The 15,825-nt window shown below is 60.7% G+C and overlaps 2 protein-coding genes across 3 annotated transcripts in view; one reads left to right on the forward strand and one right to left on the reverse strand.

Moving 5' to 3' along the window:
- Nucleotides 1-7,996, reverse strand: part of MMRN2 (multimerin 2) — a 16,463-nt gene extending 8,467 nt beyond the window's left edge. Inside the window, exon 1 of one of the 2 annotated variants that reach the window (XM_046653857.1) lies at nt 7,717-7,996. In XM_046653857.1, the coding sequence (XP_046509813.1) occupies nt 7,717-7,880 (164 nt within the window). In that variant the 5' untranslated portion in view covers nt 7,881-7,996. The remainder of the gene's footprint in view (nt 1-7,716) is intronic. The other variant, XM_046653856.1, reaches the window with a different exon arrangement.
- Nucleotides 7,997-8,114: 118 nt separating this feature from the next.
- On the forward strand, nt 8,115-13,399 carry SNCG (synuclein gamma). The gene is made up of 6 exons (XM_046653859.1): nt 8,115-8,551; nt 8,836-9,112; nt 9,944-9,985; nt 10,257-10,384; nt 12,822-12,893; nt 13,135-13,399. The coding sequence occupies exons 2-6, from the start codon at nt 8,992-8,994 to the stop codon at nt 13,153-13,155; spliced, it is 384 nt and encodes a 127-aa protein (XP_046509815.1). The 5' UTR covers nt 8,115-8,551; nt 8,836-8,991; the 3' UTR covers nt 13,156-13,399.
- Nucleotides 13,400-15,825: the final 2,426 nt, after the last annotated feature.

A 15,825-nucleotide genomic window follows, 5' to 3' on the forward strand; every position in this document is an offset into this window, starting at 1 on the left:
CGCTGCGCCCAAGGCCAGCAGCACTCAGTCAGACACGGAGGGACCAACCTGCCCTTCAGGGACCCTGGGAGAGCAGGCGATCTGGGCTGGTGTGGCAGCTTAGGCCCCGGGAGACCTGCAGGAGGAGGTGACAACTTGGCACCAGGAGCTGTGACCAAGGTGTGTGGCCCCACTGAGGTGCAGAGGGTGGGGGTGGGAAAGGGGCTGCAGAGGTAAAGAGAAGCCTCGAGTGCCAGCTGAGGAGCTGGACTGTGACCTGGAGGCATGGGAAATCATGGTGGGGGGCGGTTAAGCAGGGAAGTGACAGGAAAGAGCCACCCTGGTTCCTGGGGGCAGATGGGACAGGAGGGGCAAGAGCTAGGTGGCAGGGGTCTGGGTGGGAGATGCTGGCAGCTTGTCCTGGATGAGGACGGTGGAGATGGAGAGAGATGGCCGCATGCGCGAGTATATATCAGGAGGCAGTCTCGGGGGTCTTGGAGATGGAGTGGCTCTCGGGGCTGGGATTTTATTCTCTGGAGCGGATCTCTATCCTGGGGGCCATCAGACCCCATCACACAGGGATACTGCTGGGGAGGACAGAGGCAAGCACTGAGGGGGATGGAGTGACCATATCTGTTTTGAGGGCTCAGCCCCCGAGTCTGCTTTCCCACTTGGCCCCCGGAAGCCTGGCAGCCAGGCTTTACCCTCACAACAGCAGACTGAAAAAGCTTATCAGGACAATGACCCCACTCAGGAGCAACAACCTGAAGACACAGTCAGCAGGGCTTCCCCCAGTGAAACAGCCCAGGGAGCCGCCTATGACAAACAGGTCAGAAAGCCCCATCCAGACACCGGCTTCCAGACAGCTTCTCAGTCTCCAGCCTTGAGTGGGAGACATCCAAGGATGCACCCTGAGGAGAATCTTTATTACAAAAGAGGGAGGTCAAGATGTGGATGGAAGAAAGTCAACTTGGAGAAAACCAAGATTGTGCAGGGAGAAGAGAACGTCTCCCAAATTTGCATCAATAGCCCCAGATTGATAAGAGAAGTTACTGCATCCAAGAAACAAAGAACAGGAAACTATTTTAAAAAAATGGGAGAAGGACATTCAGAGAATGACAACAAAAACACCTTGGAAATTAAAAATATAATGGTAGAAATGCAAAAGAAATTTAAGAGAAATGTTAGAGGGTAAAGTTAAAGAAACTCCTCTCTTAAGAAGAGCAAAGAGAGGGGCCAGCCTGGTGGCGCAGCGGTTAAGTTCTCACGTTCTGCTTCTCAGTGGCCCGGGGTTTAGCAGTTCGGATCCCGGGTCCGGACATGGCACTGCTTGGCAAGCCATGCTGTGGTAGGCGTCCCACATATCAAGTAGAGGAAGATGGGCACGGATGTTAGCCCTGGGCCAGTCTTCCCCAGCAAAAAGAGGAGGATTGGCAGTAGTTAGCTCAGGGCTAATCTTCTCAAAAAAAAAGAGCAAAGAGAGAGATGGAAAATAGGAGAGAAAAGCTGAGAAAAATAGAGGACCAGTGTTGGAAATTCAACATCCAAACAATAGGAGTTCCAGAAGAGAACAGAGGGAGGAAGTCATTGATAGAGAAAATCAAACCAATATTCCAGAAGTGGACTTGAATTTTCAAATTCAAAGGGCCCACCAATTATCCACAAGATGAAGAAAATAAACTCAGCTTAAAGCGCATTGTCATGAAATTTTAGAACTCCAGGAATGAAGATGACCTTACACTTTCCAGAGAGAAAAATCAAGCCACACACCACTCTCGATAGCGATACTAGAAACTATAACACAGTGGAGAAGTGCCTTCAAGATACTGAAGGAAAATTATTTCCAATTGAGAATCTGACACCCAGCCTAACTACCAGCCCATGTAGGGAGAGCAGAATAAAGACATTTTCAACAAGCCAGATTTCAAAACCTTTCCCTGCCCAGAACCCCTCGGCAGGGAGCTGCTGGAGCAGACTTGGCAATCTTGCCCTCAAATCTTCACATCAAAACCATCCCACGGCACTTTAAAAATAGGAGCCTCTGGGCTCCACCCCAGGCCAGTTAAAGGAGAGCTTCTGGGGTGGGGCCTGGGCATCAGCACTTAAGGCTCTGTGAGTCATTCTAAGGCACAGCCCAGGGCTGAGTACCACTGGGCCAGCAGTGCTCCCCAGCACAAGAGAGGACACCAAGAAAGAGGACAGTGCGGCGTCAGGAAATGGGAGTTCCAGCTGGGAGGGGAGGTGAAGGGAGGCCCCAGGAGGATGGTGAAGAGAGACCCCAGGACAACGATGGGCAGTGGGTGAGGGGCCACAGTCCAGACCGCGGGACAGCTGGAAGCTCAGAGAGGCGTCTCCAAGAAGACACAGGTGGTCAAACACCTGAGGCAAATGAGAGTTGAGAGCAGATGTGGACCATGGGCCGAGAGTCCGGAATTGAGTGGTGACAAAGACAGAAAACTAAGAAAAAGGAAACAAAGATGAAGATAATTGTTTACTCCGGGGAAAACCAAAAGTGCACAGGGGGAAGAAAAGGATTTATAGTTTTTTTCAAGTCTCAACTCTAAGTAGCAAGCATAGTCGGATGAATGTACTCAAAATGACAATGTGGGAGAATGATGGATGGGAAGGGCATGTGTGTGCGTGCGTGTTGGAATGACAGCTGAGTCATAGACAAAGCTGCTTCCCAAGAAGTAGCAATAGAAGCATGTTATCCAGAGATACAGAGGTAAATGCCCAAAGCATCACCGAGAGTTGAAAGTCATTGCCTTTGGGGACCAGAGGGGGCTGGGGCTTCTGATTGTCTCAACAAACCTTACAGAACTGGTCCACTCTAACCCAGGGGTTAGCAAAGTTTTTCTGTAAAGGGACAGACACATAGAAAATACTTTATACAAGACCAACTACATAATTTGTGGGGCTCAGTGCAAATGAAAATATAGGGCAAGAGTGGAGATTAAGCCAAGTGCAGGGCCCTTCTGAGTGCCGGGCCCTGTGACACCACTCAGGTCACATGCCCATGAAGCTGGCCCTGATTTTAGGTTTTCCAGGACATATGGACTCTGTGGCATTTACTCGACTCTGCCGTTGTAGCAGGAAAGCGGTCCCTGACGATATGTAAATAAATGAGCCAGACCGTGTTCCAATAAAACTTTATTTACAAAAACAGGTCAGGGGCCACATTTGGCCCACCGACCACAGTCTTCTGAGCTCTGCCTATGGGACTGTGTAACGAATAAAAATGAAACTTCAAAATAAAATAATTTCCACCTGGAAGAGAAAATGCAGGTGAACAGGTAAAAACATTTTGGAACACATTTGGAACACCGAGGAAGGAGTTTCTCATCCAGCTCTCAAGACCGACTCTAAAGCCAAGTAATGAAAACAGTAGGGTACTGGCTCAGGATCTGAGAAACCAGCCAGCGTGGGGCAGAGCCCAGCAAGGGACCCAGGAGTCCCGAAGGACTAGTAAATGGCAAAAAGGAGGCACACCAAAATCGGGACAGAAGCAAAGAATGTTCATGGTGGTCTGTGAAATGTGCTGGGCCCACAGCTCAGGCGCCCTGGGGGAGACGGCGGCCTGCACAGACTGTTCCAAGGACTGGAAAATGTGCCCCACCCCGCCCCGGCCCTGGGCCCCCTGGAAATTCCTGGAACACGGGCTCAATTCTAGGGAAAAGTATTTCTCGAAACCAGTGGTTCTCAGTAGGGGAGAGGGGATGTGCCCTGGAGACTCGGAGTGTGGGGGTGCTCCTGGCATCTAGTGGGTGGAGGCCGTGCTGCCAACACCCTACAAAGCCCGGGACAGCCCCCTCCCCCTGAAGAATCAGCCAGTCGTGCCGAGGTTGAGAAACACGGGCTCCAGACAAAGCTCCACTCCTCGCACAGCCTCTGATCCGCTGTGGAGGGCCCAGCCGGCCTGCGCACCGGGTCTGGTCCAGCCTGCCAGGGAGTGACCAGGACTTTCCATCTCGAGCTCCTGGAGCCGGAAGCGGTGCTGCCCACCCTTCCTACCCAGGAACTTTCTCTCCTGACCTGCCCAACCGAACTCCTGGCTCCGGCAGCCACTATTCTCCCTGCCCACGCTCCCCTTCCCTTGGCAGCCCCGTCCCCTTGGCACAGTACAGGCTGCTGGCCCAGAAGCCCTGGGAACATTCCTGACCTTTGCTTTGGTTTCCTCCAGCTCTTGGCAGCTTCTTGCTGGCCCTCGGCGCCCCCAGCCCAGCTCACTCAAGCGCCCCATTGTTCTGCCTGCCTCCTGGTCTCAGGCCTCCTCCCTCTCTGCGCCCTCACTTGGGAAGCGGTGCTGGGTGCCCTCATCTTCCAGTGGTCCGCAGAGGGGCAGTTGCCGGCCTAGAAATGAGTGCGGGGGTCCTCCAGCCTGGTTTGGGCCAGCCCTGGGCCTCTGACATGGCCCAGACCTGATGTCCCACCCCAGGCAGGAAGGAATCGGCCCACCCCTTGGAGCTTCTAGGTGGAAGCTGGACAGCCGGGCTCTCCTCTCCCCTCCTGCTCCCTGGGCTCAGGGTGACCTTGAACAAGGCCCTTCCCCCACTCCTGGAAATGTGGAGAAGATTCCCGCTCTGGGCCCCTCCCCGGGGCAGAGGGAGGGGAAGGGCTGTTAGCCGAGCATCCTGAGTTACCGCCACCCTTGGGACTCCTAAGTGCCTCTTAACCAGCCAGGAAAACCCCCCTCGGACAGCCCCTTACGTCTTCCTAGGGGAGAAGGGCGTGGTCCCGGCATCCGTGCTTTCTAGGCCCTGAATGCAGCCCTCAGTGTGAGCACTCAAGGGGAGAATCTTGCAAAGCTTTGTCTCTGAGCCAGAAGCAGCCTTGGCAGAGGAGCCGGAGGTCCACTCGGTGTCCAGCCCAGAGCCCGGGTTCCCTGAGCGTGACTACAACCAGTGGGGCTCCTCCCTATTCATGCCCAGGACCTGTGCCTCAGAGAGCAGGAACAGGTGCAGGAGATGCAGGCATGGCCCAGAGACCGGTGGCCTGGGCTCTGCCCTGCTCCTGTGTGACCTTCAGCGATATGCATGACTCCTCTGGGCCTTGAGCTCCCAGCTGCAAAAACCACAAACTGCTCCTTGTGGGTGGGTCAGGAGAAGCTGATGCTGGTGGCCGGGGCCAGCTGGGTGTCTGGAAGAGCATCGCCTACACGCCTGCCCTCTTGGGGGAGACAGGACAGAGGACGTCTGGGATCCGCAGCCCTGCAGATGTGGGCCCGGCCTCTGATCCGTCACTTAGGAGCTGTGTGGCCCTGGGTGGCGTTCCCACCCCTCTGAGTCTCACAGCATGTAAAGTGGAGAGAACAGTGTTGCTGTCGCAACAATGTGGAGATGGGGCACCTTGCCTGGGGCTCAGTCCTGCCCGGGAAGCAGGTCTTGGGTTTGAGGAGGCCACATCCCCCCCCCCCCCCCCCCACTGAAGCCAGGGAGCAAGGAAGACCCCCCCCCACACACACACACTGCTGGCCCATGGGGCCCTGCCCCCACCAGGTCCCAGGGGACCTGGGAAGCACTCAACCATGCCCCTCCCCCACGCCAGGACCTGACATCGGGCACCAAGTTGTTCTGTTCCCTCTTCTCCTTGCAAAGGGCCTCATCTGGGCCTGCGTGGCCCTGTGGCCCTGGGAGCGGGGGCGAGGGGCAAATGCAGGGCAGGAGGCCTGGCCGCACGCAGAGTCTGCTGGGCCTGTCACTGATGGTGTCGCCCTGCCTGAGCGCCGAGCGCCTGTCCCCCTCTCCCTCCCCCGTTGCAGGGGAGGCCGGCAGCATTTCCGCCTCGCTTTTCCCAGGAGCTCCGGAAGCAATCAGCCCAGGAAGCCACGCAGCGCTTCCTCCCTTTCTCACCGGCCCCTCCGGAGGCGTTGACAACTGGCCACTGGGGACCACAGCTTCTGGGTTGTGGGAAGGAGACCCAGCAGGTGGCAGGGACCCCCTGGAGCCCCTGGGGCCAGGGCTTGGGACACCTGCCGGGGCACTCCTGGGCCAGGGCCCTTGTGCGCACACCTGCTCACACTCTGCACACACTGGGACCACCGGAGAATAGCTGGGCTGCCCCCGAGGGGCAGCCCCTGAGGAGTCCACAGGCCCACCGTCTCTGGGGTAGGGAAGGCCGTCCCTCCCACAGCCAAGAGGGTCTGCTCCCATCGTTCCCATCCTCCCTCCCTCTTTCCCATCCACCTGGGCCCTCATCCTCCCTTTCATGGAAGAAAGCCAGGCAGCCCAGAGATGGGGGCATGGAGCTAATGGCTTTGCAGAGAGAAGGCTTGGTCCTCGGTCCTGAAATCAGAGCTTGGTGACCAGCTACCCCACCAAGAGTCACCCACATCTCCCAGCTCAGAGCAGAATGGGGGTGGGGCAGGAGTGGGGTCTCTCCGGGGTGCATCTTCTCGGCCCACACACCCCCCCACCTTGGCCAGCCCCCCTCCCCGAGCTCCCAGGGCTTCTGGGCCAGCAGGCGGTACTGTGTCAGGTGGGGGGGCTGCCATGGGAGGAGGAGTGTGGGTAGGGAGGACGGTGGCTGCTGAGCCTGTCTTGCTCTTGCCCTCCGCTCTCTCTCTGGTCAAATCCACTTTCGGGAAAGTGTCCAACAAATGCATTCACCTTGAAGTGTCAGAGCTTACAGAAGAACCATCCCAGGCAGGGGGCTCTGAAAGCCAGTGAGATGCTGAGTCTCAGACAGATCGGAGAGTCTGGGGGCCTGGGGGTGTAGGGTGGCGCCCTTACCCTCCAAATCCACATAGATGCCCCCAACCAAGTCTGTGGGGCAGTGGGGAGGGGCTGGGGCTGCCTCTGAGTGCCCAGGGACCAGGTCATGAGCTCTGGAGTCAGACTCAGATCCTGGTTCCAGCTCTCCTCAGCTGTGTGACCTTGGACCAGTTGCTCAGCCTCTCTGAGCCTCAGGCTCCTCCTCTGTAACCAGAGCTGTTGGGAGGATGAACCGAGGTCACATTTGGCAAGATGCCAGGTCCAGTACCCGGCACCTGGTGCTCTAACTGTGGGGTACCCTGCGGAGGCACCCGCAGGCCCAGCACTTCATCGTCAGGAGGATTCCTGGCCCTGGACAAACGGAACACTGGAAAATAGACCGTGGTCCAGTCGTGAGACAATCCTGCCCATTTCCAGAGGGGCACTGAGGCAGAGCTTGCTCAGGCCGCGGCCTCCTTTTTGTTCTGGAGACAGAGCAAGGCACCGTCCCTGCTCATTGCTCGGCTCTCACGGCCAGGCTGAGGACCCCGCCCCAGTCCCCCGGCACTCAGATCAAAACCCAGTCCCCAGGAGCTGGGGGACAGATGTCCTCAATGGCTTAGGCTGCACCAGCCTCACCAGGGCTCAGCCAACAAAACCGACTCACTTCGAAAAACAGGAGCCACTGCCAGGCCAGCTGGAAACTTCCAGAACCACAGCCCCTCAGCGCTCCATGCTAGGTGGTTGATGGCAAGAAGTGCTCCCGCCCTGTACAACCCGGAGGTCCATTTCCTGCCACAGGTCAGGCAGGGACTTCCTGTGGTCCTAAGGCTTGGCCCTGGGGTGCCCAGGCTAGGCTGGCTGGGGCTGGCCCCTTGACCAGGAGCCTGGGGCCTGGCACTTGATGCAGCCTCATAGCTGGCCCAGCAGGTCGATAACATTAGCCCATTTCACAGATGGTACCTGAGGCCCAGAGAACCCCTGCTCAGCCTGAGCTAGGAGTCAGGTCCTGCACCATGACCTACCCCAAGGTCCAGGCCCTCCTTACCGTCCGGTGGGGTCCCTGCCGGTGTCCTCAGCCTCTGCCCTCCAGACCCCAGGTGGCCTGGGGCTGCGTGAATCAGAGGACCTGCTACTGAGGGCCTGGGCACAGGCCCCCAGCAGCCCCCAGCCGAGGGGCCCGCCCAGGCACAGCAGCAGCATCAGGATCATGCTGGCGGTGGAGCAGACTCGCCTCTTTGAGTGACTCCAGAAACTGCCAGTGCCGGTGACGCTGTCTTCAAGTTAAGTCTCAGAAGGAAAAGAAAGCACGGGGACAACAAAGAGAGGAAGTGGCCTGGGCCGGCCCACCCGGTGAGCCCCGTCCGGCCCCCTCACCCCCTGTCCGGCCCCCACAGAGGCAGCCAGCAACACAGCCCGGTTCCTGTGCCCTGAGAGGACTAGGGTCAGGGACACTGAGGGTGTGGGAGACACAGGGAGGTGGCCCTACCAAACCCGTCCCCATGGGACTAAGCAGGAGTGCTGAGGTGGGGCTGCAGGAAGCGGTCAGGGCGGCCTCAGGGAACCTGCTGCCCCTCCACGCTGGTGGTCAGGAAGCGGGCCACTGCATGCCTGCTCAGCACTCCCCCAACTGGGCTGTGGGGACAGCAAGGGGTGGAGGCTCAGAGGGGAAAGGAGCTGTCCTGGGGCCACCTGGTGTGTCGCCAGAGGCCAGGGCATGGGGAACCCCTCAGTGCGCCTCTGTCCCAGCTCCTCCCCCTGGCCTTGGGGGAGCCCTCGACGGGGGCATCCATGGTGCTGGCCACCCAGGCCAGTCTGAGAGATTGGCCGCTATTGCCTGACAGGCCCGCGTGGCTCTGACCCCTGCCCTACCACAGACACTGGTAGCAAAGGCGACTCCCCTCTCTGCCCCATCTCTGCCCCAGATGCACACAGACACAACAGCCTCAGGCCCCAGAGCACCAGCAGGGGCCACCCCTGTGGGTGGGCAGGACAGGGAGTGAAAGAGGCAGTGATGGATGAGGATGTGCCCCTCCTGGGAGGGCGGGGGCAAGAGGGGAGGGTTGAGCCAGTAGGAGCCCAGGGGACCTGGACCCCACTGCCCCACCCTGGGGGAAGGTGAGGGCCAGCCTTGTCCCTCCCTCCCTCCCCACCATCCCCCCTCCAGGCTGGCAGGGCTCCCGCAGGCCGGCCGCTGCATCATCAATATTTCATCGGCGTCAATAAGAGGCACCAGCAAGGATAGCGGCTGCAGCAGCACTCACGCCAGCTCCAGCCACTGCACGCCTGGAGAGCCAGCCTCCTGTCCCTGCCCGCCACCACTATGGACGTCTTCAAGAAGGGCTTCTCCATCGCCAAGGAGGGCGTGGTGGGCGCTGTGGAGAAGACCAAGCAGGGGGTGACGGAAGCGGCAGAGAAGACCAAGGAGGGTGTCATGTATGTGGGTGAGTTTGGGCGCGGCGGGGCGGTGCGGCTTGGTGCCTGGAGCCCAGGGGACCTGGTTACCTTGGGTCTGACCTCGTCCCCCAGCCCCAGGGAGGGGTTTTAGGAGGAGTCGAGGACCTGGCTGCTGAGTAAGGGTCTCCGGGTCCTGGAGCACCCCGTGGTGATGCACACACACACGTAGCCTCCTGCACACACATGAATCTGTTTGGGTCCCCCTCAGGGCCCAGGGGACTCTGGAGCAGGGCAGCAAGGGGTACTCAGCTCTCAGACACACCTGTCTGTGCACCCACAAATGCACCCCGGCGTCCCCCTGCCCTGGCATCACCCACAGGCCCCTCGACTCGGAGAAGAAGCCACACTGAGCCTGGACCCGCTGTGGGCTGAGCAGGCAGGTGCTCGGCAGCCAGGCCACAGGTCCCCACCTGACTCAGGGAAGGGGTGGGGCTGGGGGAAGAGACCCAGACTCAGCGTCCTGTCAGCCCCATGCCCCGCAGCTCGCTCCGCAGAGGAGTCTGAGGGGATGACTCAGCTCTCGTGAGCCCTGTCCTGCGGCTGCTTCCAAGGTCCAGGCCACACCCCGTGGGGTCCAGACCCTTCCTCAGGCCCGGCCCCTCTCATCCTCCATCCTGTCCTGTCCACTTCCGATCCATCCACTTCCTCCAGACACAGCAGGAAGTGGCCTTTGAAGGGCCGGGGACCCCCGGATACCATCCTCACCCACTCCCCGCCCCACAGCTGGTCCAGCTGTTCTGTGGCATGTCTGCCCCCTGACCACTCCCCTCCCAACACCGGGAGGAGCGCCCCGGCTGACGCCTCCGCTTCCTCCCCAGGAACCAAGACCAAGGAGGGTGTTGTGCAGAGCGTGACTTCAGGTGAGGAGCCCCAGGACCAGGGGACCAGGGGGCTGGGACCTCCAGGGACTTCTGCACCCTAACTGGGGTCCCAAGGTGTCCATGGACGGCCCTCCACAACCTGAGGCTAGACCCAGGGCCGGCCACCCCCATCATCGCCAGAGCTCCCCTGGAGTGGGAAAGGGTGCAGCCCAGGCTCTCCGCAGAGCCAGAATTTCCAGCGCCCTGGGAGGGGGCTGCTCTGCCCCGGTGGGGAGGGTTAGGACCCAGGCCAGCCAGAGTCCTCCCGCAGTGGCTGAGAAGACCAAGGAGCAGGCCAACGCCGTGAGCGGGGCCGTGGTCGCCAGCGTCAACACCGTGGCCACCAAGGCCGTGGAGGAGGTGGAGAACGTGGCGCTCACCGCTGGAGTGGTGCGCAAGGTGAGACCCGGCCCCGCCCCGGCTCCATCCTTGCCCCTGGGCCCCAGAGAGAGGAGGAGGCATCGTCACCCCGCTGACCATAAGGAAGAGGAGACTCAGGGGCCGTGGTCTGTGCTGGGTGTTCGCACACCCATTAACGCCTGGAATGCTCACACCCATCCCTGGAAGGCGGGCCGCGGAGGGGTGGGGTGGGGGGGAGGGGGGCTGCTGACCACGCCCTCTCGATGGTGCTCAGCATTTAGGAGATACCGCACTTTGCTAGTGAAGGCAGGGCCCCACGTGGTGACAGGCAGCCTCCCAAGGCAGTAGACACCAGGCCAGAGCTGCCCCGTCACCGCCCTCCCGGGGCCCAGCCTCCCTCCCCGGCCCAGTGGGCTGGCGCCTCCTCCCCGGAGGAGCAGGGAAGCAGCGCCCCCTGGTGAGAGAACAGCAGGAAGGGTTCCGACCCCACCCTCCACCTCCGCCTTTGTGAGCGTGTGCGTGTGCGCTGAGTGTGCACGTGGGCGTGCCTGTGCGCGTTCCGGAGGCAGAGCCCAGCAGCGGTGGGGGGAGGCCGGCCGGGTGAGCCTCCCCAGCCCCCACGACGGAGCAGGCTCGGCCTGAAGCCGTTTACACTTCTTAACTCATTTAATCAGCTCATCGGCACGAAGTCTCATGAGATAGGGTGTGGAAACAAGGCCCCGAGAGATTAAGTAATGTGCCCGAGGTCCCACTGCTGCTCTGCAGTTCCCAGGGCGGCCCGGCGCGCGAGCACCTGCTCCTAAAGAGTGGGATTCATATGGGGCTGGAGGGAAGGTACAGCCCACTCGGGGCGGCATCTGAGGCAGCCAGCACTGAGAATCCCTGCTCCGGGGAGTGGGTGGGTGGAAGGGTAGGGGCCTCCCTGCCCCTGCTTCTGGGGCAGTATTAGGCGTCTGCTTCCAGGGCTGGTACAGTGTCTCCATGTCCTTGGAGCAGGCAGCTGCTCCCTCTCCCAGTTCCCACCCCTGCCTCTTCCGAGCTGTGTGACCTTAGAAAGCTACTCAACCTCTCTGGGCCTCCATTTCTTCATCTGTAAAGGGTGGGGTGGGGGATCCCTCTCCCTGGGCTGTGCGATGATGCAGGCAAAGGGCCCTCATGAAGCAGTTACACCAGCTCATGGTGAGCACCCAACAAAGGGAGGTGACTATCATCGTCATCATCATCACAATCATCAGTGCTCCTAGGCAGGACCCCCAGCAGATGCCTTCCTCCCTTCCCCACCGCCCAGCACAAGAGGCCCTGGGATAGGGCCAGGCTGGCCCTGGGTCTCTGAGAGGGAGCCCCGGCACTCCTCTCTGACCTTTAGGAGGGCTGGGGAGTGCCCAGAGCCACCCCAGGGGAACATTTCCTGGTGACACCCAAAAACCAGCCCCAGCCGCCCTTCCCTGAACTGTGGAAGAATGCAGCCCCACCCGCCTGTCCAAGCGCTCACACCACTGGCCTCATGCCTCCCGCCTCTGCGCTGGGCAGCAGGGCCAGGCAGGAGGCCACCTGCCCTTCGCCTGGAGAGCCCGCCCCAACTCTGCTGACACAGTTCGGTCCCCTTTTATGCCCCACAGGGCAGTCCACCAAGGGGCAGGATGGCCCTGTGGTAGCATGTTGGTGGCAGGGCCCTCCAGAGGTAGACAGTGAGACCAGGGTCCAAGCTGATCGCCCAGTCTGGCCCCTGTTCATGACCACCCCGCAGCAGGCCCCCACCTCAGACAAGTGTCTAGCTGGATGCAGGGGGGTAGGAGGAGACAGAAAGTGGGACAGGATTGTATAACCCCTGCTGGCCCTGGCCAGACCAGCTGGAGCCCAGAGCCCATCCACGAGGCAGGGAGAAGGGAAGAAGGAAGCACACCTGCTACTGGGGAGAGGGATGAGCCTGGAGCAAGCCGGAGCTGATCTCTCAAAACCCCACTGCTTCGAGCTGGATCACTGGCCTCAGGGTTCTCACATGAACAGCGATGACACGCCTCTCCTCCTAGGGCTGTTTAGGGGCTCCCAGGACAAGGGTGTGTGATGTGATTAAGTAACACTGAAGGTGGGGTCAGGCCTAGGGCTTCAGAGGCCACTGCCCACCCCCACCCACCCCACCCACCCCACCAGGCTTCCTCATCGAGGAGGCCCAACCAACGCCTGCCCAGAGACTTGGCATCAGCCTGGGGGGAGGTGAAGCTGGGCTCCGGGGTACTTCATACCCCCAGAAGGACTTGGCATCATCAGACGGAGCCCCTGCCGTGGGTCCTTACATGTGGCTCTGTCACCCCCCCGTCACCCCTCTCACGTCTCCCTCCCCTGGCCCTCCACGCACAGCACGGTGATGAGGGCCTCTGCTCATCTTTGAGGCCAGGGTGGATGAGGCCCCGGGTGCAGGGCAGCTGGGGGCCCTGCCCCCTCCGCACGGTCCCCCATCACCTTTGCTCCCCAACAGGAGGACCTGGAGCAACCTGCCCCCCCACAGGAGGACAAGGCAGCCAAAGCGGAAGAGGAGGTGGCTGAGGAGGTAGGAGCTGGGCTCCTGGGGAACACCGGGGGTCCGCAGGCAAGCCTCCTTTCCTCCTGGACTCCCAGAGCCCCCAGGAGCCCCTTGACCCTCTGCAGCCCCCTGAGCCTGAGTGTGAGCCTCCCTCACGAATGACCCCTCAGGGCAGAGGGCACGGATGACTACTGTCCCCACCCGACACAGGGTGGTCACTGAGGGGTGGGAGCCCAGAGCTGCGTGTGAAGGTCACTCTCTCTCCCAGGCCAAGAGTGGGGGAGACTAGATGGCTGTCATCAGCGGTGGAGCCAGAGAAACACCCCTGCCTTGGACGCATCCCCTCCCGCACGAGGAGTGCCCGGCCCTGGAGTGTGACCGGCGGGCTGCCCCTGGTCCCCACGCCCACAACCGGCTGCCCACAGGCCTGTCCTCCTGTGCTGCTGCCACCATCTTCACCTCCCTCCCCTCCTGCCCTCCACTCCTTCTGACCCACAGATGCTGCTGTGAATTTTTTTTTTAATGATTCCAAATAAAACTCAAGCCCCCGCCCCAGCCCTACCAGCCCCTCCTTCCTCCATGGGCCTCCTTCATGAAGCCCCCTGGGCCCCCCCAGAAACAGGAGCTGGGCCAGCCTGTGGAGGGGTCAGGGAAGCAGGGCCAGGCCACGTACCCTCCAGGGACACCCTGGGTGTTTCTAGAACCTGCTCAGAGCAGACTCTGCCTTCAGGGACGCCCCCACTGTCCCCAGCAGCCCCCTACCACTGCCTTTTAACATGGAGGAAACGGCCCTGCTTTTGGCAACTCCAGACACCATCCGGGACACGCCGTCCACAGGAGCACAACACCCATATGGCCCCAGGTTTCGAGCTGTAGCGCACCCTCAGGACAGAGCCCGCTGATGCAGGAGGGCGGGGGACCTCCTGAGCCCTCCTGCCGTGTGTCCTTGGCGCCAGTGTCCTTCAGGGAACAGGGACACCCAACATCCCTCCTTGGAACAGACAGTAATGTTCAAAGATGTGGAGTCTAACCCACAGCGAGGACTCTCGGCATCCTCCTCAGCAGAGGACATGACCCCCAGGGCCCCTCCCGCCCGGCCCCACCCAGCCTCGAGCTCCCCTCCAGGATGGAGCTGGGCTTTCCCTCCCTTCCCCGAGAAGGCCTGTCAAGCATCATCAGAAATCACAACAGCTGAGATGCAGGCACATAAGGCTCCACCTTGAGAGGAAAAGAGCAGAAAAGGAACATTTGCTGAGCTCCTCCCAGGCCACAGATGCTGTGCAGCGCTCTTTACCTCACTGAATCCTCTGAACAAACCTACTAGGAGGAGTTGGCATGATCCCAGTTTCGCCGAGAATGAGCTGAGGAACAGAGAGGTTAAATAACTTGCCCAAAGGCAAGGAAGCACCCGGATTGGGGACTGCAGGTGGGCTGGCCCCAGAGCCTCCCAGTTGACTCCCAGGTTCTGCTGTGGCCACCCGGACTGCATGGGCTCCAGTGTGCTTATGGCAGATGCCACCCCCCTCAAGGTTTCAGAACAAGCCAGGGCCTGGGCTGGTCGGTGTCCTACACGAAGGGCTGTTGGCATCACACCCCAGAGTCTTGTTCAGAGGTGGCTGAGCAGAGACCAGGTTGCCTCCACTTTGACACCCAGACAGTTTGGGCTCAGAGCATGTAAGTGACTTGCCCAAGGCCTCCAGCCCAGGGTGTGGGAGCCAGAGTGCACACCTGACTCCAGACAATGCCCTGTCCACACCACCTTCCTATCCTCCCTCTGTAGTGGGGAACAGGGGTCAAGGGCAGCCGAGGGGGCTGGTGACCCAGTCAAGCACATGCTGAGATGGGTTGTATCCTGGCCCGCTGACTGTGGCATCTGTTGCTGACGAAGCAGAAAGGAGCAGGGGGCTGCTGGTCCCCCAGCCCTGCACACCCCACCATGGGAGGCATGAAAGGTCTGGAAGAGGTCCAGGGCAGGCAGGGGTGTTCCCGCCCCGGGGCCCAGACACTGCACATCAGCAGGCCTGTGCATGCCCCAGGAGCAGTTCACCAGGGGCCTGGGTGTGCCTGAGCTCCCTGGGCTGTAAGAGAGAGCAAGGAGGAGCCGGGCCCACTCAGGTCACTGGGCGGACAGGGGACACCTAGACCCGGCCCCTGGGGACAGCACTTCATGAGGTTCTCAGTGCCCCCCACCACTGCTGAAGGAGCCTGGAACGTCCCTGCTGCTTGTCCCCACCCTAGACACATACTCAGGGCCCATTCTTGGGGTCCAAGGGCAAACATCACAGTCTGCCCCAAGTACCCCTTCCCCACCCCATGGGCACCTGCCATGTGCTTTGCCTTGAAACCCCCTATTGTGTGCTCTCGCCGGTGGGGCTGCATCTCATCTTCCTGCCCTAGAGAAGGAAGGCCCTTCCTTACCCCTCTGCTTACCTGAGAGGCCAAGCACCCTGCCTGCTGTGAAGGGCCCTCGGCTCAGTGTGGGCACCTTTCAGCCCATTTAATCCTCACAATAACACTTCGGGGGACATTCTGTTATTGTCTCTCCCCATCAAGGATGGGGACATTGAGGCTGGGAGAAATGAAGGGACTTGCCCCAGGGGGTCTTGGAACCCAGGAGCTCTGACTCCAGTGCCTGTCTCCATTTTCACCTGCTTGGCCCGCCTGTCCCTCCCACAGAGGCCGCTGCCTCTCTGGCTGGCTCCTTGCCTGCTGGGCCTGGCACGAACAGCATCCGCGGCCCAGCGATGAGCTCACTGGAGCAGTGTGACAGCCCTTCCTGGCTAAAGGGACTGGTGCCGCTGGTGGGATTTCAGGAGGGCCGGCAGGCCCGGGGCCGGACTAGGCTCCCGCGAGGCCCGGAGGCAGCCCTCAGGCGGCTCCCTGCAGCATCTTTGCGCTCGGGGCTGGACCAGGCTCGCGGCCGGGAGGGGCGGGGCGGGGCGGCAGCTTCGTTAGGCCG

The sequence above is a fragment of the Equus quagga genome, chromosome 2, assembly GCF_021613505.1.
Source record: "Equus quagga isolate Etosha38 chromosome 2, UCLA_HA_Equagga_1.0, whole genome shotgun sequence".
NCBI classification, from domain to species: Eukaryota; Metazoa; Chordata; class Mammalia; order Perissodactyla; family Equidae; genus Equus; species Equus quagga.

Coding starts and splice junctions, on each gene's coding strand:
- SNCG (XM_046653859.1), top strand. CDS start 8,992: ATGGACGTCTTCAAGAAGGGCTTCTCCATCGCCAAGGAGGGCGTGGTG. Junction 9,113..9,943: donor GGAGGGTGTCATGTATGTGG/GTGAGTTTGGGC, acceptor CTTCCTCCCCAG/GAACCAAGACCAAGGAGGGT. Junction 10,385..12,821: donor CCGCTGGAGTGGTGCGCAAG/GTGAGACCCGGC, acceptor GCTCCCCAACAG/GAGGACCTGGAGCAACCTGC.